The following is a 26,250-nucleotide window of genomic DNA, read 5'->3' on the forward strand; positions in this document are numbered from 1 at the left end:
AAAACCTGCTTTCCAGTCCCCGAGCCCCGAACCCCAGGGCCCAAGCCCTGAACCCTGAACCTGGACCCTAAGCCAACAGGGCTGGAGAGAGAACTCCCCTCCGGAAGCTGCTCCCACCAGGTGGGGTTTCTGCTGATGACAATCTCAATAATCTCGAATGTGGAGGGGTGGCCATTGTGTTTGGATGAGGAAAAGCTTATGATTTTTGCTTTAAAACCTCTAAACTGCAATGTGAGAAGAGGTTATGTAAGAGGGGCCCCGTAGAGGCATCCGCCTGGAGGGGCCCAGGGAGTGGTGAGGAAGCCCCAGCCAGAGGGTGAGGGATGGAGAGGGTGAGTCAGTGGTCTCAGCCCCAGGAGCAGGGTGGGGGAGTGTGGGGGGCAAGGAGTCTGCCCCTCAACCTCGGGGTGTGGCTGGGGATGGGCAGCCCACACAGGTCTGCAGGGAGCAGTCTCTGAGGACAGGCTTCCTGTTCGCTCAGGACTCGGGGTGTCCCATGATTGTGGGCCTAGAGGGCTCAGGGGAAGAGTTTGGGGTCTTGTGGCCCGCAGGGCACCTGAGGACAGCCACCAGGATGCTGCTCTATGGAATTGGGGGGGGATGACAGGTCACAGCGCAATGTGCCTGACCCCTGACCTCAACCCCACTGACAGGTGACAGACCTCACAGTGGACGCAGTCCGAGGCTACCTCACCATCTCCTCTCTGACCCCCATGAGGACTGGCTTCACCCCCCGACCCCCACCTAGTACACCATCCACCATCCTCAGCTGGAGGTCACTCAGACTTAGGGGACTCAAGGGCCTAGGGGAGGACAGGCTCTTCCTTAAGGACACATGGTGGTGGGAACAAGTGAGTCACGGAAGTTTCTGGAACAGCTCCTGGTGAAGGGATGCATGAAAAAGGGACTTTCTGGACGGGCCCTGTAAGGCCTGTCTCCTGGCTCCCCTCCTCACTGGCCCTGGTCCAGACATGTGTAAATAGGTGTTCTGTGGGACGTGGCTGGAGGTCAGATGAAGTGCCCCTGTTTCTGGGCGGAGTTTGCAGCAGCCATTAGCCCTCTGAGAGGGGGATGGGGCATCGTGGGTCTGAGGGTGACCAGCTTACTGGTCTGAGGCAGAGGGCTGGGCTCTGGCCCTACTCCTGACTCAGCCCTTGGGGTCAGTTCATTTGCTCTGGTCAAAGCCAGGGCCCAGAGGGGCTGCTGCCTGAGGGGTCCTCTGTGGCATGTGGCCAGCTGGCAGTCCTGGTGCTCACTCCCCTGGCAAGGAGGGTGCACTCCTGATTCTGTGGGGGGAGCCCCTCCCACCTGTGGGTCCTGCCAGCCCCTTGCCTCTGGCCACCCCCACCCAGGGAAGGAGGAAACAGTGGCCTGGCTGGCCTCCCCTCTCGCCTTGGGTCTGCCCCAAAAGCCATCCATTTGCACAGGATTCAGGCCACACACCTGGCACAGAGGTGTGAGCGTGAGCGGCTGGAGGCAGCCCTGCACAGGAAGCAGGTGGCAGAGTGGGCTTGGAGGTGACCCTGTGTCCTCTGATCTGGCTCTTGCAGCAAAACCCACGTCATGGGCTTTGTCTGAGCTGGGTGGCAGCCAAGGGCTCTGGGCCACCTGCCCCCAGACTTCATGGTGGTTTCTCTGTGTTCCTTCTACATCTCTGACCTGCTCTCATGGGGGCTCCAGCCAGGACCCACAGGTCACAGGGGCCTCCCTCTCCTTCCCTAGGTCACCTGGGTGGCTGACCTCAAAAAACCCACGTCATGGGCTTTGTCTGAGCTGGGTGGCAGCCAAGGGCTCTGGGCCTCTGGCCTCAGCTCTTCCTGCCTGGATCCCGGAGCTGGGACCCAACTGGAGTGGAGTGTCCCTGGGCCCTAGCACCTGCAAGGGATCGGAGTGGTGTTGCCTCCTGAGGTGTGGGTGGCTGGGTGGAAAGAGAACGTTCCCTTTAAAGGAAGAGCAAGGCAGCCCCCGGACCTTCATGGAGAGAGGAATGCGGAGGGTGCAGGGAGTGTCTAGGTGGAGAGCTGCCCAAGCTGGTATCCGCACCATGACCTCGGTATAGGCGGAGGAAAGCAGGGACGATGGGCCTCCCACCACAGTCGAATGCTCTGGGCAAGGGAAGTGGGGCTGTGCACCCACCAAGGGTTTCTGAGGCCAGGGAGGCCAGGCCTGAGCATCTCCTGGAGCCTGCGTCCACATGGCCCTCTGGACCCCCTGTGGTGGGCAACACGGCTGTGCTCCACCCAGACCCCTCCTCTGTATGACACCCAGGTCCGGATGCACCGAAGGTGAGTAGCTGTCTCCGCCCTACATGCAGGGTTGACCCCCTCCCCCCAGGGCAGAAGGCACAGGGAGACATCAGCCTCACATGGTACCTCTGTGCGGGCTACACAGAAAGCTCCTTCCTCCGTTCTATCACCAAGCCCACCAACCTCTAAAGGGGTCTCAGGGGGCTCAGGCCACCCAAGGGCCCCCTCCTGTCCCCTCCTCTCCCTATCCTCCCCCTCCCTCCAGACTTGGAGGGTCAGAGGAGGGGCATTGACAGCCAACAAGACTTCCCAGTTTGGGGTGGGAGGGGAGGTCGTGGGGTTCAGGGGGTCCAAGGTGGGCTCTTGATGGGGATAGCAGGACGGGAAGGGGATGGCATGGCTCCTGGTCCTCCATTCCCTGCCTCCTCCAGCCTTCACTCTGTGGGGTGTGAGTGAGGAGGGGGGCTCAGGTGAAGGACCCAGCTTGCTGGTACTTCAGAGTCAGTGAGCCAGGCCTGCTGGGTGCACAGTCTCCCTCGGTCGGCGGCAGGAGATGGACTGGCCAGGAGAGGTGTGTGTTCTCGTTGGTACAAATCAGGCTGCAAATGGCTGCTTCCCAGCCATGGTCTCCATGGGGTACCCTTTGCTCAGGACAAAGGAGGGCCAAGTCCCTGCCACCCACCCCTGGCACCCAGCTCCCCTCCCTGCCTGCCAGGTTTGAAGTCCGTTCCTCTCCTGGAGCCCTAGCCCCTACTGCACCAAGCAGCTGCTGGTTGGGTCCCCATCACCCTTCACCAGCTCCCCTTCCCCCACTGACCCTGTGGTCAGTCCTTGGTCCTCACCCACCTGACAGCTGACCTGCAAATCCTCCCACCTCGGCGTCCTTAGCTGCTGCCTCCTTTTCTCCAGCCTCCAAGCCTCCAACAGCTGAGGCTGAGCCCCTAATCCCATCTCTCCCCTGTTGGCTGCTCCCAAGGGTCCTCCTGGGGGCCCTTGGCTTTGGACACCAGGTGCGAGGCTGTGCCCTCCACCCAGGCCTCGCCCTTGACCCGGCATGCAGCTGCGGTCTCTCTCCACAGGCTCCACGCCCTGGGCCCAGCCCATCACCAACTGTGCCAACACCCCAGGACCTGCACTACCTGAGGGCTGGTGGTTCTGGGGTTCCCCTGTTCCCTCAGGATGGGGCCCTGGGGCGCTTCTCACAGGTGTTCACACAGCTGCCCTTTCTCTGGGGTTCCCTCACCAAGTGTCCTGAGAATTTGACTTTGTGACGTGTGGTCACTGTCTACACCAAGGCGTTGGGTTAGGGTTGGGGTTACAAAAACACACAACAAATTTGGAGGCAAGTACACAATTGTAACAACATCAACAAAGTCTGAGGCCCCAGCAGGTGGAGATGGGGCCTCGGCATTTGGGTCCCAAGATGTCCCCACCTGTGGCACTTGTGTCCCCCCCACCACACCCGGAACGCCTTCCCAGCTGTAAACGGGTGAACAGTTGGCTGCCCTGGGTCTGTCTGGCTGTTAGAATGATTGTCCTTTTCCCCAGCCCAGTGCCCTGAGTGTGCCCCAATGAATCAGAGGAATGGCATTTCGAAGCATAACCACGGCAGTTTCCCCTGGCTCATTTGCCCCACTGGGGCTCCCTGAGGAGCTAGGCTGATGCCTGCATCGGGCCCAGGGAGGGCTGGCCCTGAGAAAGCCGTGGAAACCCTGTGCCCTGCATCCTGGGGCTTCTGCCTCCGAGAGGAGACAAGAGAGGTGGGCACCATGGCGGGGACTGGAGGAGGGGAGCACTACCCACAGACCGCCCTGGGCCTGGCCCCCTCCCGCCCATCAGTGAGCACTTCCCTGTCTCTCACCTGACCCAGTAGCTTCTTAGGACTTGGCGCTCCCCTGAGAGGCGCCCTATAGCATTGCTGACCCTGGCTTCACGGCTTTCCCTGGGACCTCGGGCTTGGCCGTGTGGCTTTGCTGGCCTGTGAGATGTGAAGACTGCGATGCTGCCGGGCATGAGATGCACACGTGGCCTCCCCACTATCCTCAATGTAAAGAGCGTGTCCTGGTGGCTGCTCCAGCCCGGGGCAAACCCCACCCGAAACAGAACCTCCGGAGACCGTGAGCTTGAGGGGCCACGCCTGCCGCTGGGCCTCCGAGGTTCTGGGTGGTTTGTCACGAAGCATGAGTGTGGGTCTCGCTGGCTAATACACCAGTACCCCAACCTGCTGGTCAAGTGGAATCTCCTTTGGTTTGTGCTGCGTGGATTCCTGGCCAGGCGGGTGCTGTCCACGCACTGCCTGTCTTTCCTTGGTGAAAAACGCGTTTTCTCCTTTCAACTCCCGCCCCATTTCAGAAGTGAGGCCCGGGTGCTTGGCTCCAGCTCCTCTCTGAGGATGGAGGCAGGGCCTCATGCTTCTCCTCATCCTCTTCCCCTCGAGGACTGTCCTGGGGTGCAGAGCCCCTGCCCTCCGAGCCACGGCCCTGGAGCTCTGTGTGTGTGTGTGTGGGTGCCAGGGTGGAGAAGGAGGCCCCACCGTGGTGGCCTGTCCCACCAGGTGTGTGGTGCCCCTCCCCCCCCCCCCCCCCGCCCCGGCTTCCCCCAGAGCCTGGCCTCCTCCACATGGCTGTCTGTCCTGTACAAGCCCCTCAATGGGCCACGGGGCTTTTTTTTTTATGGACTTTACACGTGCTCAAGGGCTGCAAACATTTCCCCAGTCTGTTGTCTGTTGTTTGAATGAGATTATTTCCTGAAGAAAGAAATGAGCTTTTATGCAGTAAAATCTACTAGTATTTTTGTTGAGTTCCTATGATGGTATCCTCATTGAAAAGTATTTTTTCAGCCCTAACCGGTTTGACTCAGTGGCTAGAGCGTCGGCCTGTGGACTGAAGGGTCCCAGGTTCGATTCCGGTCAAGGGCATGTACCTTGGTTGTGGGCACATCCCCAGTAGGGAGTGTGCAGGACGCAGCTGATCGATGTTTCTCTCTCATCGATGTTTCTAACTCTCTATCCCTCTCCCTTCCTCTCTGTAAAAAATCCATAAAATATATTTTTAAAAAAAAAGAAAAGAAAAGTTTTTTTTCAGCCCAACATGTAAGAAATAGTAAATTTCCTCCTGGCATAAAGCACACTTTTCAGAAGAAAAGGAGAGGGAGAAAAGCTTCTGAACTTGGTCTCATATTTTCCTTTTTCCTCCTCAAAGATGTTGACTGTCTTTGCTTCACACTCAAGTATTTGCACCTCCTGAGTTCTGGATCCAGAGGCACTGGAGGCTGCCCACAGCTCCCTCCAAGCTCACCCTAGGCGGACTGACCCTTGGGGTGGGCAGGGAGAGCAGATGTGGACGGGGGCATAGGGGGGAGCCTGGATGAGAGGCTGAGGAAGAAACCAGCTCACACCTGTGCCCAGGGAAGGGCTGGTTCTTCCTTTGGCCCAGTATTAATCCCTCCCATTGGGGTGAGGGGAGAGGGTGTGGCCTCACACCTGAGCTGGCAGGTGAGCTTCTCTGGGAATCAAATTCATACTCTGCAAGGGGCCACATGCAGCCTGTGGCTGGGGCAGGAGCTGGCAGGGAGCCTGAACCCACCTGCCCTGCTGTGCCAGCTCCTAGGACCCGCCAGCATGCTGCTGTCCCCGCTGGGCCACATGCAGAGGTAAGGCGGGGGTTTGGGGACTGGGTCCTCCAGGGGAGACAGAGCACTTCTTTTATCCTTGGATGTTCTGAGAACCTGGGGAAAGGAGTCATTCTCTGTTGGTTTTAAAAAGGAAGTCACGGGGTTGGGGCCTCTAACACTCCCCTGAATTCACCCCCAGGCTTGGGCTTCTGGGGGACAAGAGCCCAGGGCTGAGGAGAAGATGAGGATTTGAGGTTTGGGCTGAAGGCCTGGGTGGGGGACTGCTAGGGCCCTGGGACCTCCTGGCCCCAGTCTAGGTGTCACCTTCCTGTGGTTGGGCCCCTGTATTTGTAGTGACCTTCCACCCTCCTTCATGGCATTGGCAGTTACCTGCATTTGCATTTTAGGACGCTTGCTGGAGGCCTGAATGCGTGAGAGGGAGTCCCTGCCAGCTCTAGGTGACAGGAGGCTGCTCCCCTTTTTAAGCTGAGGAGGTAGAGTCTCCGACACACAGGTTGGAGGGAGGCGGGCATGGTCTGCAGATGCTTTACATTTTACTTCTCTGCCTCATCCCACAGGCTTTTCGGGATTCCAGCACCTCTGATACCCTCCTCTCCACCTGTGCCCACCCCTCCCTGTGGGCCCTGGGGCCTAGCAGAGATGGGGGAAGGTCCCAGTGTCTCTCTTCTTGAGGACTTTGTCACCACTCTGTGAGGAGGAGGCATGAAGGCTGGGGGTAGGGTCACTCTAGCTGGGGCCAAGCTGGGTTTCTCTGGCTGCCCAGCATCCTGTGCACACGGCAGGTGAGGCAGCATGGGGAGCCCCAGGGCATGGGCTGTCTGGTGGCTCTGAGTGTCCCAGGCTCACGGGTTCAGTCAAAGCACTTGGAGGAAGGGGCTGCAGCCACAGAGTCCCGTCCCCACAACCCTGGCACGGGCCACCCAGAGCCTGTTTATTTCCCTTGAATTGTGCGAATGATTGCAGGCTTCTCTCGCTTGGCCCAGCACGCTTGTTTGTTGTGGGGCAGAGAGAGGACAACCGTGGGCAGGGCAGCCAAGTGGGGCGACCCCGTGGCCCTGGGCAGTCCGTGGAGCTGTGAGCAGAGCTGAGACTTTCTGGCCAGATGGGCTGTGGTGTCTCAGTGAGTCCCCTTGCCTGTGGTGGACTTAGGCACAAACCCTCCTCAGTGACTTCCAGGTTTTGGGCGACGCTGATTAGGGGGCCATCTCCCCAGGCTCTCATGGCTGCTGGGGACCCCAGCCCAAGACTGTGGCCTCGTTAGCTGTATGGCAGTTGTTGGATGGCTTTGGGATATTTGCCTGGGCCTCTAAAGACCTGCATTTCTGTTTGTTTGAGACTCAGTTCTGCGGGAGCAAAGAACCCTAAGAGTGCTGAGCCCTGAGGAGCTGTGCTTGTGGGGGCTGTGTAGCCTGTGGGGGCTCCATGCATTTTAGGAGGCTCTCTGGGGGGCCTGAGTTCCTGAGAGCAACTCCCTGCAGCTCTTGGTGACACGTGGCTGTTCCCCTTTATAAGCAGAGGAGGTAGAGTCTCGGGCACTGAAGTTGGGAGGGAGGCCAGCTGTAGGGAGGCTCCCAACCAACCCTGACAGGACCCCACTTGCTGATTAGGCAGCAGAACTTTGGTGGGGACGGTGCTGCTTCCCTGGGGGACCTAGGCAACAGGAGCTCTGGACTTCTGGGTGTCCTGTGGGGCCAAAGGAGGAGCCACTACAGGCCCACAGCCCTGAAACTTCCTGTTCTGTCCTATAATTATTTTTATCTATTCTATGCTTATTATTTTATACTAAAGGCCCGGTGCATGAAATTCATGCGGGGGGTGGGGGGGTGTGTGGAGGGTCCCCTCAGCTCAGTCAGCACCCTCTCCAATCCAGGACTCCTCGGGGGATGTCTGACTGCCAGTTTAGGCCCGATCTCCGGGATTGGGACTAAACCCGCAGTCGGACATTCCTCTCACAATCCTGAACCTCTGGCTCCTAACTGCTCACCTGCCTGCCTGCCTGATTGCCCCTAACTGCCCCCCCTGACAGCCTGATCACCCCTAACTGCCTCTGACTGCCAGCCTGATCGTCCCCAACTGCCCCCCTGCCAGCCTGGTCACCTCTAACTGACCCCGCCCCCCCCCCCTGGCCTGGTTACCCCTTACTGCGCCCCCACTGGCCTGGTTGCCCCCAACTGCACCCCCACCCCGTCAGCCTGGCCGCCTCACGCAGCCTGCTGTTCAGTCATTTGGTCATCCCTCACTAACCCCCCTGCAGCCTGTGTTTTTTTAAAAAAATATTTTATTGACTTTTTTACAGAGAAGAAGGGAGAGGGATAGAGAGTTAGAAACATCGATGAGAGAGAAACATCGATCAGCTGCCTCCTGCACACCCCCCTCTGGGGATGTGCCCGCAACCCAAGTACATGCCCTTGACTGGAATCGAACCTGGGACCCTCGAATCCGCAGGCCGACGCTCTATCCACTGAGCCAAACCAGTTCGGCCCCTGCAGCCTGTTTGGTCGTCCATTTGGTTGTTTTGGTTCTGACGGCCCCTGGCTTTTTATATATATGGATTCTACATCTAGAATATATTTATTCTGTTCCATCTCATCCTACTCTATAATATTTTATTGTTTTCCATTTTTATTTTACTCTATTCTATTCCACTCTATTCTACTCTATTCCACTCTATTCTATTCTTTGCCACTCCTCTCCCTTCCATTCTATTCTACTCTGTTCTACAAAAGCGCTGGCTGCACTCCCATGCATTGATAGTGAGACCCACTGAATCGACTTCTTAGCAACCGGCGTGCAGCCCACAGTTGAGAGAACACCGTCCTAGGCTGCTGAGCGTGAAGCAGTGATTGGGAGAAGGATCGGCGTCCTGTGGGGTAATGGGCACATGGGCTGTACCGGGCTCTCCTTGTACCAACAATCTGTTAACAAGCCCCCAGGACCCAGCTGCTGGAAGAGAGGGCGTGGTGTTTCTCAGGGACAGTGGCCCCTCTGCGCCCATGCCTGGCACCCGCCCCCCCCAGTGGCTGCATTCAGCCCGACAGTTGAGGGGCTGGAAGGCCCTGGACAGCCTTGTGCTCACTGGCTCTTGGCAGGGGTGCCTCAGATTTCCCCCACATGGCCTTCCAGTGGTTTAACAGCTTCCTTGGGTAGCTGTCTTGAACAGGGTCTCAGGGCAGCAGAAGCAGATGCTGCATTATTCATGCTGAGCTCAGAATCGCACAGCATCACTTCCGGCACATTCTACTGGTCAAAGGACACCCTGTCCTTTCCAATTCTATGGCAGTGAAATGGGCCGCATCTTGACGGGAGGGTAGCAGGTAGGTGGTGGGTGTGGCGGGACAGGCATCTGTGGCCACGTGTCTCCTCTGTCACATCCTGCAGGTGGTGACAACGTGGCCTTCTTTTCTTTTTCTAGATGAAGTCCCCGGGTGCAGGGTGACCCACACTCCTCCCCTCTGTGATTTGGGGGATGTTCAGTTTGGATGTCTGGCACCCCATCACTTTCTTTTAAAAAAAATATTTTTATTGATTTCAGAGAGGAAGGGAGAGGGACAGAGAAATAGAAATATCAGTGATGAGAGAGAATCATTGATTGGCTGCCTCCTGCATCCCCCTGCAACCTGGGCATGTGCCCTGACTGGGAACTGAACTGTGACCTCCTGGTTCATAGGTCGACACTCAACCACTGAGCCATGCTGGCCGGGGGCCCCTGTTTCTTTTTGATTTGGCCTTTATATGGATGGCTCTGTGCTCTGAACTTGTGGCCCTGGGCTCCACTCTGCACTGACCAGGTCCCCAGCACTGAGAGCTGCCCCTGGCCTGCGGGAGACCTGTGCCTGGCCTCACGAGGTGGAGGTGGGTACTGGAGCCTAGCTCCTCAGTGCTTTCCTCAGCCCACTGAGTCGGGAAGGGGTCTAGGCAGCCCGTTCCCTGAGGATGCAGCTTTTGCTGCCAAGTGCTTGTGTGTGTGTGTGTGTGAGTGTGTGTATGTGTATTTGAGTGTGTGTATGTGTATGAGTGTGTGTATATGTGTGTGTGCATGTGTGTGTGTGTGTGAGTGTGTGTATGTGTGTATGTGTATGTGTGTATGTGTGTGATTCTTCTACCTATAGTGCTGGATTTTGGGGGTGATTTGTAAGATCACCCTCCAAAATTAGAGATTAGGCTGGGTGTTGTTTTTCTAGATTCCAGCTAACATTGGCTGACCACTGAATGATGGCAGACATCTGGTTCCATGTCCTTTTATAACCCTGCAGAGGCAAATGTTTGTCCATTTCTCATGAGCTGGTCAGGTGGGCCTGCAGGGGTGTGTGGAATCCTGGATATAAAACCACTGTGAATCTTGCTGATATGCTGGCTGTCTTGACTGTTTACTGCTCACAATTTTATATCTTTTATTGGTTGTTACCAGATGCCAGGAATTCTTCCTGAGCAACCTGGGAATGGCCTCACCTGGGGCACTCACTGGTCAGCCCTCAGCTCAGCGGGGTGTGGGCTTGGGCCTGGGGGCCTTACGCTCTCCCCACTGGTCCCAGTGGAACTGGACCAATGCCACATCCTGTTCTCAGTTCCAAATGCAGGAAGTTTGAGGCTCCTGAGCAACGCGGCCACCCCCAAAGGGAAGGGGGTGCCACAGACAAGTGCTTGTTTGAGTGGAAGTTCTCAGGGATTGAGGTGGCCCCTTCCAGCTAAAGGCACTTGGTAGCATGGTCACATGGTTTATACTTTTCAACTATTTTTCATAATTTTTCTCACAATTATTGGCTCTAAAATTTTTTTTAGCAGCTGGAGTCATTTAAAAAATGTTAAAATTTTGCTTTTTTAAACAGCTTTATTGACATGTAATTCACATACCAAGCAATTCATCCACTTAGCCTTGTGCAACCACTGGGCTCTCGTTAAAGACTAACCATCTATGAGCAACTCGTGGTGTCAGGACAGGCCGGAGAGCGTTGGTGGCCCCTCTGGGCTGACCACCGGTCCCCCCGTGGCCACTGCCTTCCCAGGTCACTTCAACCCCCACGGCCCTACTGACCCCACGGTGGGCGTTGGGACTAGAGGCTCTTCTGGCAAGGAAGAGCCTCTCTTTAGAAACGGGGAGTTCTCTACAGACTTCCTGGTTCTCACTGGGCAGCTGCGAAGAACTGAGACACATTCATGCTGCCTCAAGGCCAAAGAGGTTATTGTAAGTTTCAAACAGATGGTCAGTGTGGGCAGAATCTTATTAAAGCCTCTGCAAGGAGTCGGTAAACTGCAGTATTTGTCGGGGGGAGTTTTATGGTGGAACAAAATGTCGACTGGAGAGTGTCGTAAGGGAGACCAGCCTGGCAGACGTCCCAGCAGGGGTTCAACCAGCAGGTGTCAGGGGACAGCACACCGCTTCCCTGGGAGGGTCTCATGAGTTCAGTGGAAAGGACTGTAGCACAGTAACCCCGCGGCTCTGTGACCACAGTATGGCCTTCTAGAAGGGCAACCCTTTGTGGTTTGGAAACTTGTTCCTTCTCACTCTGGTGCAGACTATGGTTCCCCCAGATCCGTGCACCTCACTGGGGCCCCGCTTCTCTGAAGCCCCCCACCTGCTTCTCCTGGTCACTCCCCTTTCTGCATCTCATGGGGTCCCTGTGCTGCTGCCCACAGGCCACTGCTGACTTGGGCGTCCTTCCCTATTGGGCCTCACTCACTGCTGTTCTATCACTTATTTAAAAAAAAAAAAATATATATATATATTTAATTGATTTCAGAGAGGAAGGGAGAGGGAGAGATAGAAACATCAATAATGAGAATCATTGATCGGCTGCCTCCTGCACGCCACCTACTGGGGATTGAGCCCTCAACCTGGGCATGTGCCCTTGACTGGAATCGAACCCGGGACCCTTCAGTCCACAGGCCGATGCTCTCTATCCATTGAGCCAAACCAGCTAGGGCTATCACTCCCCCCCGCCCCCACATTTATTTATTTAGTTATTTATTTTGCACTTAACCATACAATATGCAAACTAAATCTATTACCAGGTTGTAGATACAAGATAATTAGCCATTTACATGCAACAAACATTAATATTTCAAAAAAAATGATTTTAAATATAATAATATTATATCACTTATTTTTTAAAAAATATTTTTATTGATTTCAGACAGGAAGGGAAGAGAGATAGAAACACCAATGATGAGAGAGAATCATTGATTGGCTGCCTCCTGCACGCCCCACATTGGGGATTGAGCCCGCAACCCAGGCATTTGTCCAGACTGGGAATCGAACTGTGACCTCCTGGTTCACAAGTTGATACTCAACCACTGAGCCACGCCAGCTGGGCTGTTCTATCACTTATTAAGGATCAGCTATTCCCACCTGTCATAGGACTGGGGGCGCATCCGGGAGAGAATTACTTGGAGAACAAGGGTGAAGTGAGGCGGGGGAAAGCTTATCTAGTGTCCGTGTGTGTGCATTGTGTGCAATGTGTGTGCAGCATGTGCAGTGTTGACAGTGTCCACGGTGTGTGCATGGTGTGTGCTTTGTGTGAGCAGTGTCCACAGTGTGTGTGCTTTGCGTGTGCAGTGTCCACAGTGTGTGTGCTTTGTGTGTGCTTTGTGTGAGCAGTGTCCACAGTGTGTGCATGGTGTGTGCTTTGTGTGAGCAGTGTCCACAGTGTGTGCATGGTGTGTGCTGTGTGTGTGCAGTGTCCACAGTGTGTGCATTGTGTGTGCTGTGTGTGTGCAGTGTCCACACTGTGTGCATTGTGTGTGCTTTGTGTGTGCAGTGTCCACAGTGTGTGCATGGTGTGCAGTGCGCTCAGTGCATGCAGAGTGTTAAGTGTCTGCAGTGTGCACATTTCCCTTCCTGGGCAAACCCTCAGGGTCTCTGGCATCCACCTGAGTGTGTCCCTCCCCACAATGGTGCCGCTGTGTCCTGACCTGGTTCTTTCCACTGGACATGCCTTGCTGGTGTGCCTTGGCTCTTCCAGCGCCCCAGGAGGCTTCCCCACCTGCCCGTGTGGAAGGGCACCGGTGCTGTGTGGCGGGGACAGTGTGGCCTTCGGATGAATGTGTCTCTGGGCCACAAGCCTCTTCCCTAGCGAGTGGCCTCAGGCGAGACATGTGATCTTCCTGAGCCCAGTGGGGATCAGGGACCCCCTGGGACTCCATGGGGTAGAGCAGGTCAGGTGTCAAGGGGTACATGGTGACTCCAGGACAAATCCTTGCACATGTCCTCTCTGGACAAAGGCTCTGTGCCCTTTAACTCAGAGTCCTGAGAGGTGGTGCCAATCACGACAGTGAGGGACAGCCCTACACTATTGGGCGCCCTGTCCTAGCCTGTCCCTTCCCTGATCTGGTCACCGTGTCTCCCTTGGGTGTCCCAGCCCAGGGACTATTGCCTGAACCCCACCTGCTGAGTTCCTGGAACCCAGGCGGGCCCTCTAAGTGTCCTCTTTTGTGGGGCTCCTCCCCTTCTGTGGGGGGCAGAATGCCAGGATGTACTACCTCTCGGCCCCCACCCAGGATGTGTCCCTGGGGTGTGCATTCAGGGGTCTCAGGCCAGTCTCCAGGGACCCCTGACCTGCTCTCACCTCCACCTGTCAGATTCCTGCCCACTTCCCAGAGAAGGGCTCTGCCTCTTGGCTTCCCCTGGCTTTGGGCAGTGGGGAGTGTGGCAGGGGGCCAACGGGGAGCAGAGTCTGATGATCCATCCACCCAGGGCCTGCACGGGCCGGCACACAGTACAGGGGCCCAGCCTGTGGCACATGAGGGGCAGAGGGTATAGCCACTTAGGTTCAATAGGAGCTGTTACATGGATGATGCTGAGCTGAGGTGGGTGGGGTGGGTGGCATCGGTCCCTCCTGTGCCCCTGACTGGGGGCTCACTGGTTCCCCCGCCCACAGGCGCTTCTGGACCCTCCTCCTCCTGACCCTGCTCGTGCTCCTGCTGGTTGGCCTCCTGCATGTGGATGTGGAAATGCTCACACCGTGAGTGCTGCATTGGGTGCCCTGTAGTCTGGGCACGCTCCCTCCCAGACCAGTACAGGGCCCCAGCCTGCCTATCTCCAAGCATCGGCCAGTGACCAGGGCAGGTCACATCTCCTAGATGGGGTGGGCCCTTCCTTTTGGGACCCATTAGCTTACTGAGGCCCTCCCAATGAGTCCTCTGGGCGGTGAGGAGGACTCTGGGAGGGTGGGGCCTGGGCCTGGTCTGGGGGTGTCTTGGGAAGAGCTGCTGTGTGCAGAGGGTGACCAGGTGCTGGGAGGCAGGGCTAGGGCCTAGGTTCGGGGAGATCAAGGCCCCTGCTCCCTGCCTGCCAGTGGTATGTCCTCTGTGAAGCCCAGGGCCCATGGGGATGGCCACACAGGCCCAGCACTTTAGCCTGGCTGCTGGGAGGGTTTTGTGACCCAGGCCATCTCCTCCTGCCCCTACCGCCAACGTTGGTTGGATCTCCTTGGGATATGGGGGAATGCCAAAGTCCCTGGGTCTCTTTGCTACCCCCACCTCCTCACTGTCCCCAGGGCCAGTGTAGGCCTCTGGACCCTGCCCTCCTCCCCCATCCTGGGTCCCTCTTACTGGCCCTGCTTTGGGGCCTTGCTGCTCCAGGCTGGAGTCCTCCGGTGGGGGCACCAGCCTCCACTCTTGCCCTGCGGTCAGGTTGGCCCATCCTGATATGAAGGATCAGCCAAGAAATGCCAGACACATGGCTCAGACCACAGGGCCAGCACCATGTCAGGTGCCCCAGGTGCCAGACAAGAAGTTGGGGGGCCAAGAGGGGTGCCAGCGTCTAGGGGTCCAGCCTGCAGTACATGAGGGGCAGATGATACAGCCACTTAGGGAGAATCATGTTTGTGCCAGTGGGTCCTTGGGGGCTGCAGGGTGGGGGGGTCTCTAGGTTAGAGGGACCACAGTGATGAGGCTGGGAGGGTTGGGATGTCACCACTATGGGAAGTGTGGGTTGGGGGGCTGCTGGGTTGAGGTCATGTAGTTGGGGGTCGCTGGGTCATGCACCTGGGAGGTTTGCTGGGTTGGGGTCTCTCCCAGTGGGGATTTCCGGTTGGGGGTGAAGGGGGGGCAGTGCCCCTCACTGATGGCAGCATGCTGTCCTCCCAGCCTACTCGGGGGCCAGACTGAGGGGCTGCCCATCACCAACATCATGTTTCTCAAGACGCACAAGACCGCCAGCAGCACGGTGCTCAACATCCTCTTCCGTTTTGCTGAGAGGCACAACCTGTCGGTGGCGCTGCCAGCCGGCTCGCGCTTCCACCTGGGCTACCCCTGGCTCTTCCTGGCTCGCTACGTGGAGGGCGTGGAGCAGGATGGCCCACAGCGGCACTTCAACATCATGTGCAACCACCTGAGGTTTAACCTGCCCGAGGTGTGGCTGGGGGCGTGCCCTCTGCAGGTGGGAGATGGGGCGTAATGGAGGGGCAGGACTCAGCCGCAGGCCTTGAAGGCACTTTGTGGCGTGACCATGCGGGGAGGGGTCAGGCCTGGCCACTGGAGAGACTGTGTGGGGTGTGTACAGGGACCTGGCTGGAGGGGGCTGGTAGCTGTCCATTGGAAGACCCTGCCACTCCAACCTCCACTTGTAGTGGCCTGCAGCTGCTCTTGGAATCAGATAGGGGTGCCCTCACAGCCTACCAGGAGGATGCCCACGCCTTCTCCTCCTTCTCCAGATTCCTCTTGTTCCCAACCCTCACAGTCTTCCCACCCCAGGACCTTTGCATGTGCTGTCATCCCCTTCAGTGTGATGCTCTTCACACCTCCTCTTGTGGGTCATTTGGGTCTCAGATTCTTAGAGATCACCTCCTCCTGGGGGCTTCCCTGACTGCCCTTCCAGGAGAGAGACGGGGAAGTGGAGGGAGTTTGGGGGAAGGGCAGGGCCAAGTTCAAGTGTTTTAGGATCATTCTGGACACTCGTGGAAAGTGGCAGTCAAGGGAGCAAGGTAGCGTGGACGCGATGCAGGGAAGCCAGTGGGAGAGGTGGTGGGCAGGGTCAGGTGTGCAGTGGGGAGTGGGTGGTGGTAGTGGGGGGTGAGGACACCTGCCCCCTGAGCTTCTGGAAGAAGCCCGGAGCGTCACCAGCCCTCATTCTGTCTCCGCACAGGTGCAGAAAGTGATGCCCAACGACACCCTATACTTTTCCATCCTCAGAAACCCCATCTTCCAGCTGGAGTCCTCTTTCACCTACTACAGACGCGACGCGCCCGCCTTCAGGGCCGCCCCGAGCCTGGACGCCTTCCTGGCGGCCCCGCACACCTACTACAACCAGAGCGTGAGCCTGAGCAACGCTTACGCCCGGAACCACATGTGGTTCGACCTGGGCTTCGACCCCAACGCGCCGGTGGAGGAGAGCTACGTCCGCGCGCGCCTGGCCGAGGTGGAGCAGCGCTTCCAGCTGGTGCTCATCGCCGAGCACTTCGACGAGTCCATGGTGCTGCTGCGGCGCCGGCTTCGCTGGCGGCTGGACGACGTGGTCTCCTTCAAGCTCAACTCGCGCAGCCAGCGCACCGTCACCCGCCTGACGCCCGAGGGCCAGGAGCGCGCCAAGCGCTGGTGCGCGCTGGACTGGCACCTCTACCAGCACTTCAACCGCACCTTCTGGGCCTCAGTGCGCGCCGAGCTGGGCCCACGGCGACTGCGCTCCGAGGTGGCGAGGCTGCAGGCGCGGCGGCGTGAGCTGGAAGCCCTGTGCCTGCAGGACAGCGCGCCCAAGAACAAGACGCAGATCACCGACCGCAGGCTGCAGCCGTTCCAGTCCGGGGAGGCCAGCATCCTGGGCTACAACCTCAGGCAGGGCTTGGACAACGAGACGCTGCGCATGTGTCAGCGGATGGTCATGCCCGAGCTCCAGTACATGGCCCGCTTGTACACCCTGCAGTTCCCCGAAAAGCCCCCCAAGAACATCCCCTTCCTGAAGGCATAGCCCCTCCGTTTGATGCCCGTCCCTCTGCTGCCACGTTGGGAGGCCCTGGGCACGGCCTCAGGCTCGTAGCTGGGTTCCTGGGATTACAGCTCCCCATTCCCAGTGTCCAGTGAGGAAAACGCCTGCAGAAGGAGCTCATGTTGGACGCAGTCCCGGGAGAGAGCCTGTTTGTTGTTCGTGGGGAGGGACTGAGGGCGCACTGCCTGGGAGGACATGATTCCTGGCTGCTCGGGGGCCCAGCGGTGAGAGTGGGATGCACACAGTCAGTGTTATATGCCCTTCAAAACACGTGGTGCCCGGAGCGCTGGAGGAGTAGCTGCTCTCAGCTCAGCCTGGAGGCTCAGCCTGGCCTGCCTGCCCCATGCTGGGGGCCCTTCCTGTCCCCTCAGGGCCTCCAGCTCAGAGGACCTCGCAGCTGGGCTGGGCACCTGCAGCGGGTACTCCTGTGTGTAGGTGTGTCCACACTTTTCAGGTGAATCAGCATTTCAAAGAAGGGGAGCCCCCGAAATGATCAGAACAGGAGGCAGCCACTCCCTGGAACACTGGGAACTCTCCCAGGAGGGGCAAACTTTTTCAAAGTGATTTTTCACCCACAGAGCAGGGTACACAACAAGCTTTCTTAGCACCATGGCTTCTGTTAGGAGGACACTCCCCATGGCACTACCACCAGGTGACTTCAGCTCTTTAGGAAAACCTGGTCCAGTTAAGACAGGTCAGTAAGCCAGGGAAAGTAGAAGAGGAAAATTGAGACAAATATTTAAATGACCTAGCAGTTCACAGCCAGCTAGTAAATCGCAAAATCCTATATTCCGTAACCAAGGACACCTAAGAGTAAATGGTTTAACTTCTTCCTAATCAGAGGGTATACAGCTTAAATGACTCCTCAGAGAGATAGATAGCAGAAATCCAGTTAGTACAGTTTGTACCAACCACACCCAAGGATATGAATTTGCTTGGCCTAACGTGGTTCAGTGGTTAAACATTTGACCTATAAACCAGGAGATCGTGGTTAGATGCCCAGGTTGCAGGCTCGCTTCCCAGTGGGGGTTGTGCAGGAGGCAGCAGATCAATGATTCTCATCATTGACGTTTCTATCTCTCCCTCTCCCTTCCTCTCTGAAATAAAAAATAAAATAAAAAGAAATTAATCTCATTTTGGTACATCACCATAAATCTGATGAATATTCTGTTGAAACCCTCTCCTATGCCCTGGCCGGGTTGCTCATTTGGTTAGAGTGTCTTCTCAATATGCCAAAGTTTCAGGTTCGATTCCCAGCCAGGGCACATACAAGGATCAACCAATGGAGGCATAAATAAGTGGAACAACACATCTATGTTTCTCTCTCTCTTTTTCTCTTTCTCTCTATCTTCCTCTCTCTCAAATTAATAATAATAATAATAATAATAATAATAAAGAGATCCTCCCCCTAAGACCTCCTAAACTCCCAGCCTTTAAAACCCTTAAAACACAGGATCCGGTGTGAACTTTTCTTCCTGGGAGCATGCCGAGCCTCATCCTTCCTCCTCTTCTTCCCCCACAGGCATGCACCTCCTAACCTCTAAGGGTGCCATGCGACTTGCAGCCAGGGAGCAATGGGCAGTGGCAGCTCATCCAGGGCTCACCCCTGAACTGAATCCAAGGCCTCCTTGTCTCTGACTCTCCAGTGAGCTGACAGCCAGCCTTGGCTCCCTTGTTTCCCCTAAAGTTCCTATGGAGCCAAAGCAGCCCCGCCTAGTCTCTCGCCTACTGCTTCTTCTACCCTAAACCCTCTCCTGTTTCACTGTCCCCAGCTTTAATGAGCGTCCTCTCAAAATAAAAAATAAAAAGAAGAATGAGTTTTTAGTGAGATTAGAAGACATAGTGCAGTGAATGTGAAAAGAAAAGACAACACTTGGAAACGGAAAAAGTGACTTCCAAAAAACTGGACAGAGATGGTGAAGAACAGGCCACTACAGAGCCAGGGTGAGCTGGGGCCCCTCTCCCTCACCAGGGACAAGGCAGAAGGGATCCCTCGGGGACGCAGAGAAAGGGAACCAGATGCCCGACGAACGGCAAGGGGATGACAGGCGGCTCAGAAGGACAGTAAGAGCCATGGATAAGAAACTATAGTCAAATGAGAAAGACTCAGAAAAAATCCAGTGCCCTCAGCATCAGGCAGGCTCCGCCAAAACCCAAAGGAAGCAAGACCCAAACCGGGCTGGCCTGGGCCAGTGCGAACCCCGGATAAGGAGGAAAGCTGCTGCTTCTGAACCCAGAGCAGCTTGTAGGTTGTGTTGTATGGGGGTGGGGGAGGGGAGCCTCCACCTCTGCCTGTTCCATCCTCCGAGGCACAGAACCGAGACCACTGAGTCTCCATAGAAATTCCATGGCATTTGCTTGTACCTTTGGGGTTGGCAGGAATACGTACTGGAACGGTTTTGGAGGGAAACTTTGGGGTATTTATTACCATGTAAAGTGCTTGTGGTCTGTAATAAGAACTCAGAAATGACCAGTCCACCCACCCAAAAGGCCGAATATGCTGGCATCCTGTGCAGCTAGTGAGCTCAGAGCAAACTCTGCCTAAACCTCCTTTTGGGGGCAGGTGAGGGGCTGCCTGTGGCCAGAGGGCATGTGCTTTTCTTAGGGAGACTGGGGGATGGCCCTGGGGCTCACGGGAGTGAGCAGAGGTGACAGGTGCCCGTGCCAGAACCCTCACAGAATGGGCGGCAGTCTTCCTGGGGCCGTGCCTGTGCTGGGTGGTGAGGGGCTGGCGGCCATCAAGTAGGATGGTGGCCCACCCACTCCTCTCCGCCTTGTGGCCTTGTAAATCCCCTCAGGCCCTGAGGACCTGAAGGGACACAGCAGGGTTGTCATCTCCATGTGGACATCACAGGATGTCTTAATTTTCCCAGAGCCCATTTCTCCCTCGAATGGAGGGAGGGGCAGGAAAAGGAGGGGGCGGGGTCCTGAGGAGGCTGGCCCCTCAGGACCCTGATGACAGCACTCTCCCTGAGTCCTGGCCCAGGCAGCGGTCACCTGGGCAGCGGTCACCCATGCAGTGGCCATCCATGAAGCCACCTTGGAGATAGCAATGGTGGAATGGTGAGGGTGAATGGGGCCAGCTGGCAGGAGGGGCCCTGGGAGGCGGCTGGTGCTGGGGAAGGGGTGGGAGGGGTGGGATGCGGGCCTGCCTGGTGAGCGCCGGGCCCCCGAGCAACAGACACGGGCTGGAGCCCAGTGAGGGCCCAAGAGGTTACATCCTGGAGGCCAAGGGAAGGGTCACAGAGTGTTATGTAGTTTGAGGCATCTCTGCAGGAGGCCTGAGGGCAACTGTGACCCCCCCAACCCCAAGTCCCCAGCACCCCAGGGTGGAGCGGGTCAGCCAGAAGAGAGGAGCCCTGTGTGGCCCCGTCCTGACCCTGGCCCCCACCCCGAGTGCCCTTCTGCACCCCCTGGCTGCTCTGCTGCACCACAGCTGGCGGGAGGGTCCTGGGTCCCGACGCAGCGCTGGGACCAGGCCAGCTCCCGCCTCCTGCCTCCCACCCACACAGTGGGCCCTTGTCTCCACTCAGCTCGCTGGGTCCGAAGGCAGGCGGGCAGTCCTGTGGCCGCACCACAGCCCGCTGTGCGGCTTCCCTGCGGTGCCCGGTGAGTCCCTTCCCTGCTTCCCAGCCTCCCAGGGCCGGGACCCCGCTCCTTCCATCCTCCCTGGCTGCCCCTCTTTGGGCTGAGGGCCATGGGCAGGTGGAGCCCCAGTGGGCAGTTTCCTGGCTCAAGGGGCAGGTGTGACACTGAAGGGCCTGGAGGTAGATTCAGAGGATGGGATGGGTGCAGACGGGGTGTCCAGTCCGCAGGACCAGGTGGGCCTGTGAGTGTCGCTCCACCAGGCAGAGGGGTGTGTAACTGAGTCATTGTCCAGACAGAGCACAGGGCAGGCAGGTTAGACTGGAGCCCCCGCAGGGGTGACAGAGCCAGGGTTCCTCTGCCTGATTTCTATGCAAAGAGCCTTGGCTCTTCCTGTGCGGCATTTCAGGAGGTGAGCGGCCCAGCAGTATAGGTCCAAAGGATAAGAGAGGTGCTGACTCAGAAGGGAGGTGTGGGCCAGATGACCTGCCCTGGCTCAGTGCTCCAGGGCGAGCCCAGACAGGACCGGCTGCAGGCAGGTCTAGGGTAAGCCCCTTGGAGGCAGAATAAGCCCTGACAACTTGCCCGGGATCCAGGGTTAGGGGACCAGGTTCTCTTGGAGGTCCCATGGCCTCCCTGGGCCTCAGCTTCCCTTCTGCGATGTGCTGCCCCCTAGAAAGGCCCCCCTGTGGAGGTAGATGGGCATCCAGACTTAACGGTTCTGGCTCCAGTTAATGTTCAGATGTAGCCGTCTAGTCAAGTCAAAGCCCCAGAATCTGCTGAACTGGCCACACTGGGAAGGGCCAGCTGCCTGGGAGAACTGGTACGTTCTCCTACAATGGGGGCCTCCCCAGAACTTTGGGGCTCTGGTCGGGGCAAGGACGTTCCAAGTGCTGGGCAGGCCTTCTGCTCTGTGCAGCAAGCAGACATACCAGCTGGTCTTGGGAGCCTCCCTCTCTGCCGCTCTGTCCTCAGGCCAGGCGTGCGCCTGGGCTGCCTGTTATGCTGATACCAGCTCGGGTGGTCTCAGGCCCTGGGGAGGGAGCCAAGTGGAGAGAATGTCCTGCTGTGTCCATTCAACCCAGAGGGACATGTGACACCCACACCTGCTTCCTGCTTTCAAGTTCAAGACACTGGGCCTCAGTGCACAGACTAGAGCTGTCCCCTGCCCCCTGTCTCCTGTGGCTCCTCTCTGGTGGGATGGGGCAGGGGCAGGACCATAGGATGGTGGCCTCTCTGGCCACCGTGGGGTCCCTCTCACTGCTCTTCTGGCCTATACCATTCTTAGGTCTCTGAGGCACGTGTGGGAGCTATTGGGGGCCCCTGTGGGTGGCAATGGCTCTGTTAGACCTCTCAGGACCCCCAGCCTCTCTCAGGAGCCCAAGGGACAGGGTGGCGGGTCACCTTCCCCCCGCAGATGTCCCTCCAGGCCCCTTCTCTGCAGACCTGCTGGGGCCACCTTGGTCAGCAGGTGATCCCCGCCACTCCGGGCTACTCCCCAGAACCTCCTGACCCTGGCAGCCCTGCAGGTCTGAGAAGAGTGGTGGCAGCAGCTGGGGTGCCTTCCTCCCGTGTGTGCAAAGTGACTGCGTGTGTTTGCCTCCCAAGCGTGTATCTGTGGGGATGTGTGTGCATCTGCATGTGTCTGTTTCGTGTGTGAGTCTCCTTGTGTTGTGTGGGTTTTTTTTGATGGTGTATCTGTTTCTGTGCCTCTCTGTGTTTGTGGGGCTGGCCCCCAAGGTGGTGGGGCCCATATTTGGGGACAGTAAACCCTTCCTTGTCCAAAGGGTTGGGTCCTGATTGTGCACCTGGCTGGGCTCCTGGGCAGGTGGTGCTGACCTGCCCCAGGCTCACAGGCGTGTAGGGTGAAGGGGCTCGGGCCAGGCGCCCTGCTTTCCCTCTGTGGGCTCTGTTGACAGCAGGAAGGGGCCAGTTTGGGGGTGCAGTGGCCGTGAAGAAGAGGCGGGCAGGGAGCCTGGGCCAGGGCGGTTCGAGGTGGGTACAGGGAGGCGTCTGGCGTGGTTCCGCGCGTCTGCACTTACAGAGCCTCTCCACCACCGGACGGAGAGAGGGGAGTGTGCCTGGACCCTGACCGCTGACCCGCTGGCCTTGGGCCCGCAGGGCATGGGGACCCCCCAAGTCCCCACGCGGACCGTGCTCTTCCAGAGCGAGAGGAGCGGCCTGACCTACCGCGTGCCCGCGCTGCTGCCCGTGACCCCCGGGCCCACCCTGCTGGCCTTCGCGGAGCAGCGGCTCAGCCCCAACGACGCGCACGCCCACCGCCTGGTGCAGAGGTGCGGCACGCTGGCGGGGGGCTCCGTGCGGGTGAGTGACCTTGCAGGGGCGGTGGGGCGGGGGGTGCCCCGTGCGGACGGGAAACTGAGGCTGCCCCTCTCCCCCACCCCTCCCCTCTCCCGGCAGTGGGGCGACGCCCAAGTGCTGGGCACCGCGGCCCTGGAGGAGCACCGATCCATGAACCCCTGCCCCGTGCATGATGCGCGCACCGGCACCGTCTTCCTCTTCTTTGTGGCCATCCGCGGCCAAACCCCCGAGCTGGCGCAGATCGCCACGGGCAGGAACGCCGCGCGCCTCTGCTGCGTGACCAGCCGGGACGCGGGGCGCACGTGGGGCAGCGCGCGGGACCTCACGGCGGAGGCGGTGGGCGCCACCGAGCGGGGTAGGCGGTAGACACCTGGGGGCGGGTCTGCACGGGGTGGGGTGGATCCTCACCGCTGGTGCGGGCGGGTCTGGCTAGTGGTCCCTTGGCTGCCCGCCCTCGCCCCCGCCCCCAGCCTAAGGACCATGGAGGTTGTACCATCCTCCACCCCTAAGTCCGCAAACGGGTGTTGGTCAGGTCAGAAGGAGCTGTCTGTTCGTCTTCCTGAGCTGTGTCTTCATCTGAGCCCCCAAACCCCAAGGCCTCCCTCCTTAACCACTTCCTCCTCCTCCTCCTCAGCGGCGGTTGCAGGCAGGGTGACCTTACCACTGCCTCAGGGGCCACCCCGACCCGGTCAGGGGGCGGCTCTGAGACCTGCAGCTAATCAACGAGCTACCGGTGGGTGTGGACCCCACCCCAGGGGACTGGCCCAGGCTGGAGGGGCTACCCAGTCCCGAAGCTCCACACACCCCACATCCCTCAGCTGCCCCTGCAGGGACAATGCTCACCCTGGCCACCTGCTCACATGCCGAGAACCTGGCCAAGTGGCCGCCCGGGCTCCCACTCCTGCTAATGTTCTCAGGAGGCTTGTCCAGCCCCAGAGGACTCAGGGTGGCTTGAAGGAGTGGAGGGCAGAGGCATGGTCAAGGGGTGGCTCCCTCATAAGCTGCTCCCTGATCCGGCACTGCCCCCATCCTCCCCACCACCTTCGGCTGTGGCTGTCTGCTCCTGAGGTAACCAGCAGCCCCTCCCGTCTGCAGACTGGGCCACGTTTGCCGTGGGCCCAGGCCATGGCATCCAGCTGCGCTCGGGCCGCCTGCTGGTGCCGGCCTACACCTACCATGTGGACCGGCGTGAGTGCTTCGGCAAGATCTGCAGGACCAGCCCCCACGCCTTCACCTTCTACAGCGATGACCATGGCCAGACCTGGCACCATGGCGGCCTCCTGTCCAACCTGCGCTCGGGCGAGTGTCAGCTGGCTGTGGTGGATGGAGGGCAGGCGGGCAGTGTCCTCTACTGCAATGCCCGGAGCCCCCTGGGCAGCCGTGTGCAGGCCCTCAGCACAGATGAGGGCACCTCCTTCCTGCCAGGAGAGCTGGTGCCCACCCTGGCCGAGACGGCCCGGGGTTGCCAGGGCAGCATCCTGGGCTTCCCAGCCCCACCCTCTAATAGGCCTGGTGATGAGGGATGGTCAGTGGGCTCCAGGAAGACTCCCTTTCCTCCAAATCACTGTCCTGGAGCCCACGAATCCCCAAAGGAGGGGGCTGGAGACACCCAAAGGGGTAGGGGGCTGGGTGGGACAAAGGGATGTGGGGGCGGGACAGAGGGATCAGGGGACCCTAGCCCAGGGCCTGAGCTCAGTGGGGACAGGAGGGCCTGGTCCCTTCAGCTCCCTAGGCTCCCTGCTGCCCTGCCTCAGAGCCCCACATGGCTGCTGTATTCCCACCCAGCGGGGCGCAGGGCTCGGCTCCATATGGGTGTCCATCTGAACAGGTCCCCCCTGGACCCGCACAGCTGGACGGAGCCTTGGGTGATCTACCAGGGCCCCAGCGGCTACTCTGACCTGGCATTCATCGGGCCCACCCCTGAGGGCGCCCTGACCTTCGCGTGTCTATATGAGAGTGGAGCCAGGGTGTCCTATGAGGAGATCTCCTTCTGCGTGTTCTCCCTGCGCGAGGTCCTAGAGAATGTGCTTCCGGGCCCCGAGCCAACGGGCCTGGGGAGCAAGCCTCGGGAGCAGTGCTGGCCCTCCTGAAGGGCCCTCTGACCAGGCCTGGCCAGGTGCACCCAGGAGGAGGGGGGAGGGCAAGGGCCTGGATGGAGCTCTGGGTGATCCCTCAAGAAGCACCTTTGACCTTCGACTTCTTCATGGAGAGCCCTGAGGGTAGGTCTTCATGAAGGACCCTGTGCAAGGACACAGAAGTTCAGTTTTAATACTGAAACAAGCAGGCTTTGAGAAGAGCTCACAGCTGGAAGCCAAGGGAGGTGGGCTCTCAGCCTTGTAGGGGCAGGCGATGGGCCGTGGGCAAGGGTGACTGGGGACCCTTAGACTAGAGCAAGGTGCTGCACTGTCCTGGTGTTTGGCTCTTTAATCTCACTCTGCTTTCTGGTTTCTGGATGGGAAATAAAGGGGTTGTGCATTCATGTCCAGAGACGTTTCTCTTGAGTTCTTTCCCTACCAAAGCCCTGGGGAGGGCACCCAGTTCTCTAGCTCACTTCTCTGACCACCAGCCCCCAACCTTGTTGCATCGTCTGTTCCCTATCCCCACCCCACTGGCCAAACTCTCCAAACCCTGGGGCGTCAGAGGTGGGAGCAGGATGAGGGCAGGAAAGGCAGGTCTCAGTAGGGCAGCTCCCAGAGCTGTCTGGTCTGCAAAGGGCCCTGCGTGTCTGCATTTCTCATTGGAGTGTAGCGAGCAGGGTCACCTCCCAGGACCTGCCCCCTGTTTCCTCATGGAAGCACCTTTTTATTTCTTCTTCATTTTTGGTTCTAAAAATAAAATATGCTTGTCCTAGCTGGTTTGGCTCAGTGGATAGAGGGTCCCAGATTCAATTCCGGTTAAGGGCACGTACCTTGGTTGCAGGCTCGATCTCCACCCTGGGGCATATGTGGGAGGCAACCAATCCATATGTTTCTCTCACATCGATGTTTCTCTCTCTGTCTCTCCCCGTCCCTTCCACTCTCTCTAAAAATCAATAGAAAAATATTCTCGGGTGAGGATTAACAACAACAACAAAAATGTTAATTGTAGGAAATTTTGGATATGTAGGAAACTATAAAGACAAAATAAAAATGTGCCCTGGCCGGGTAGCTCAGTTGGCCAGAGTGTTGTCCCCATATGCCACAGGTGTGGGCTTGACTCCTGGTCATGGCACATACAAGAATTAACCAATGAGTGCATAAATAAGTGGAACAACAAATCCCTCTCTCTCTCTCTCTCTCTCTCTCAAATCAATAAAAAAATTTTTAAAAAATGATCCCATATGACCCCCCCGAGGCCCCCAAGCCATAACCATGATGTTCCTTTTGGTGTTTCTGACTTTTTCTTCTTTTAAAAAGATTGACTGTGTTTTAGCTTTCCTGACTGTCACACTCCAGTCATCTACCTTTTGTGCCCCCCGCCCCAGCCTGGACATAGTTTCTTTACAAGGCCTCTGCTGGGTAACCTGCCCAAAAGGTGGGGGCATCCAGGGAGCTTTGGAGGCTCCCA

General features: G+C 58.1%; 2 protein-coding genes across 3 annotated transcripts; both read left to right on the forward strand.

Moving 5' to 3' along the window:
* The first annotated feature begins 2,108 nt into the window (after window positions 1–2,108).
* Window positions 2,109–18,109, forward strand: GAL3ST2 (galactose-3-O-sulfotransferase 2). Of its 2 annotated transcripts, none has more exons than XM_070423391.1 (4): window positions 2,109–2,285; window positions 13,754–13,837; window positions 14,964–15,228; window positions 15,961–18,109. In XM_070423391.1, the coding sequence occupies exons 1-4, from the start codon at window positions 2,275–2,277 to the stop codon at window positions 16,777–16,779; spliced, it is 1,179 nt and encodes a 392-aa protein (XP_070279492.1). In that variant the 5' UTR covers window positions 2,109–2,274; the 3' UTR covers window positions 16,780–18,109. The 2 variants fall into 2 exon arrangements, with proteins under 2 accessions (XP_070279492.1, XP_070279491.1); XM_070423390.1 differs by lacking the exon at window positions 2,109–2,285 and adding an exon at window positions 5,769–5,897.
* Window positions 18,110–20,350: 2,241 nt separating this feature from the next.
* Window positions 20,351–25,311, forward strand: NEU4 (neuraminidase 4). Its single transcript, XM_070423392.1, has 4 exons — window positions 20,351–20,406; window positions 22,504–22,707; window positions 22,804–23,059; window positions 23,800–25,311. The coding sequence occupies exons 2-4, from the start codon at window positions 22,507–22,509 to the stop codon at window positions 24,792–24,794; spliced, it is 1,452 nt and encodes a 483-aa protein (XP_070279493.1). The 5' UTR covers window positions 20,351–20,406; window positions 22,504–22,506; the 3' UTR covers window positions 24,795–25,311.
* Window positions 25,312–26,250: the final 939 nt, after the last annotated feature.

The sequence above is a fragment of the Myotis yumanensis genome, unplaced genomic scaffold (genome assembly GCF_028538775.1).
Source record: "Myotis yumanensis isolate MYYU_CA2020_CCGP unplaced genomic scaffold, mMyoYum1.0.hap1 SCAF_8, whole genome shotgun sequence".
Taxonomy (NCBI): Eukaryota; Metazoa; Chordata; class Mammalia; order Chiroptera; family Vespertilionidae; genus Myotis; species Myotis yumanensis.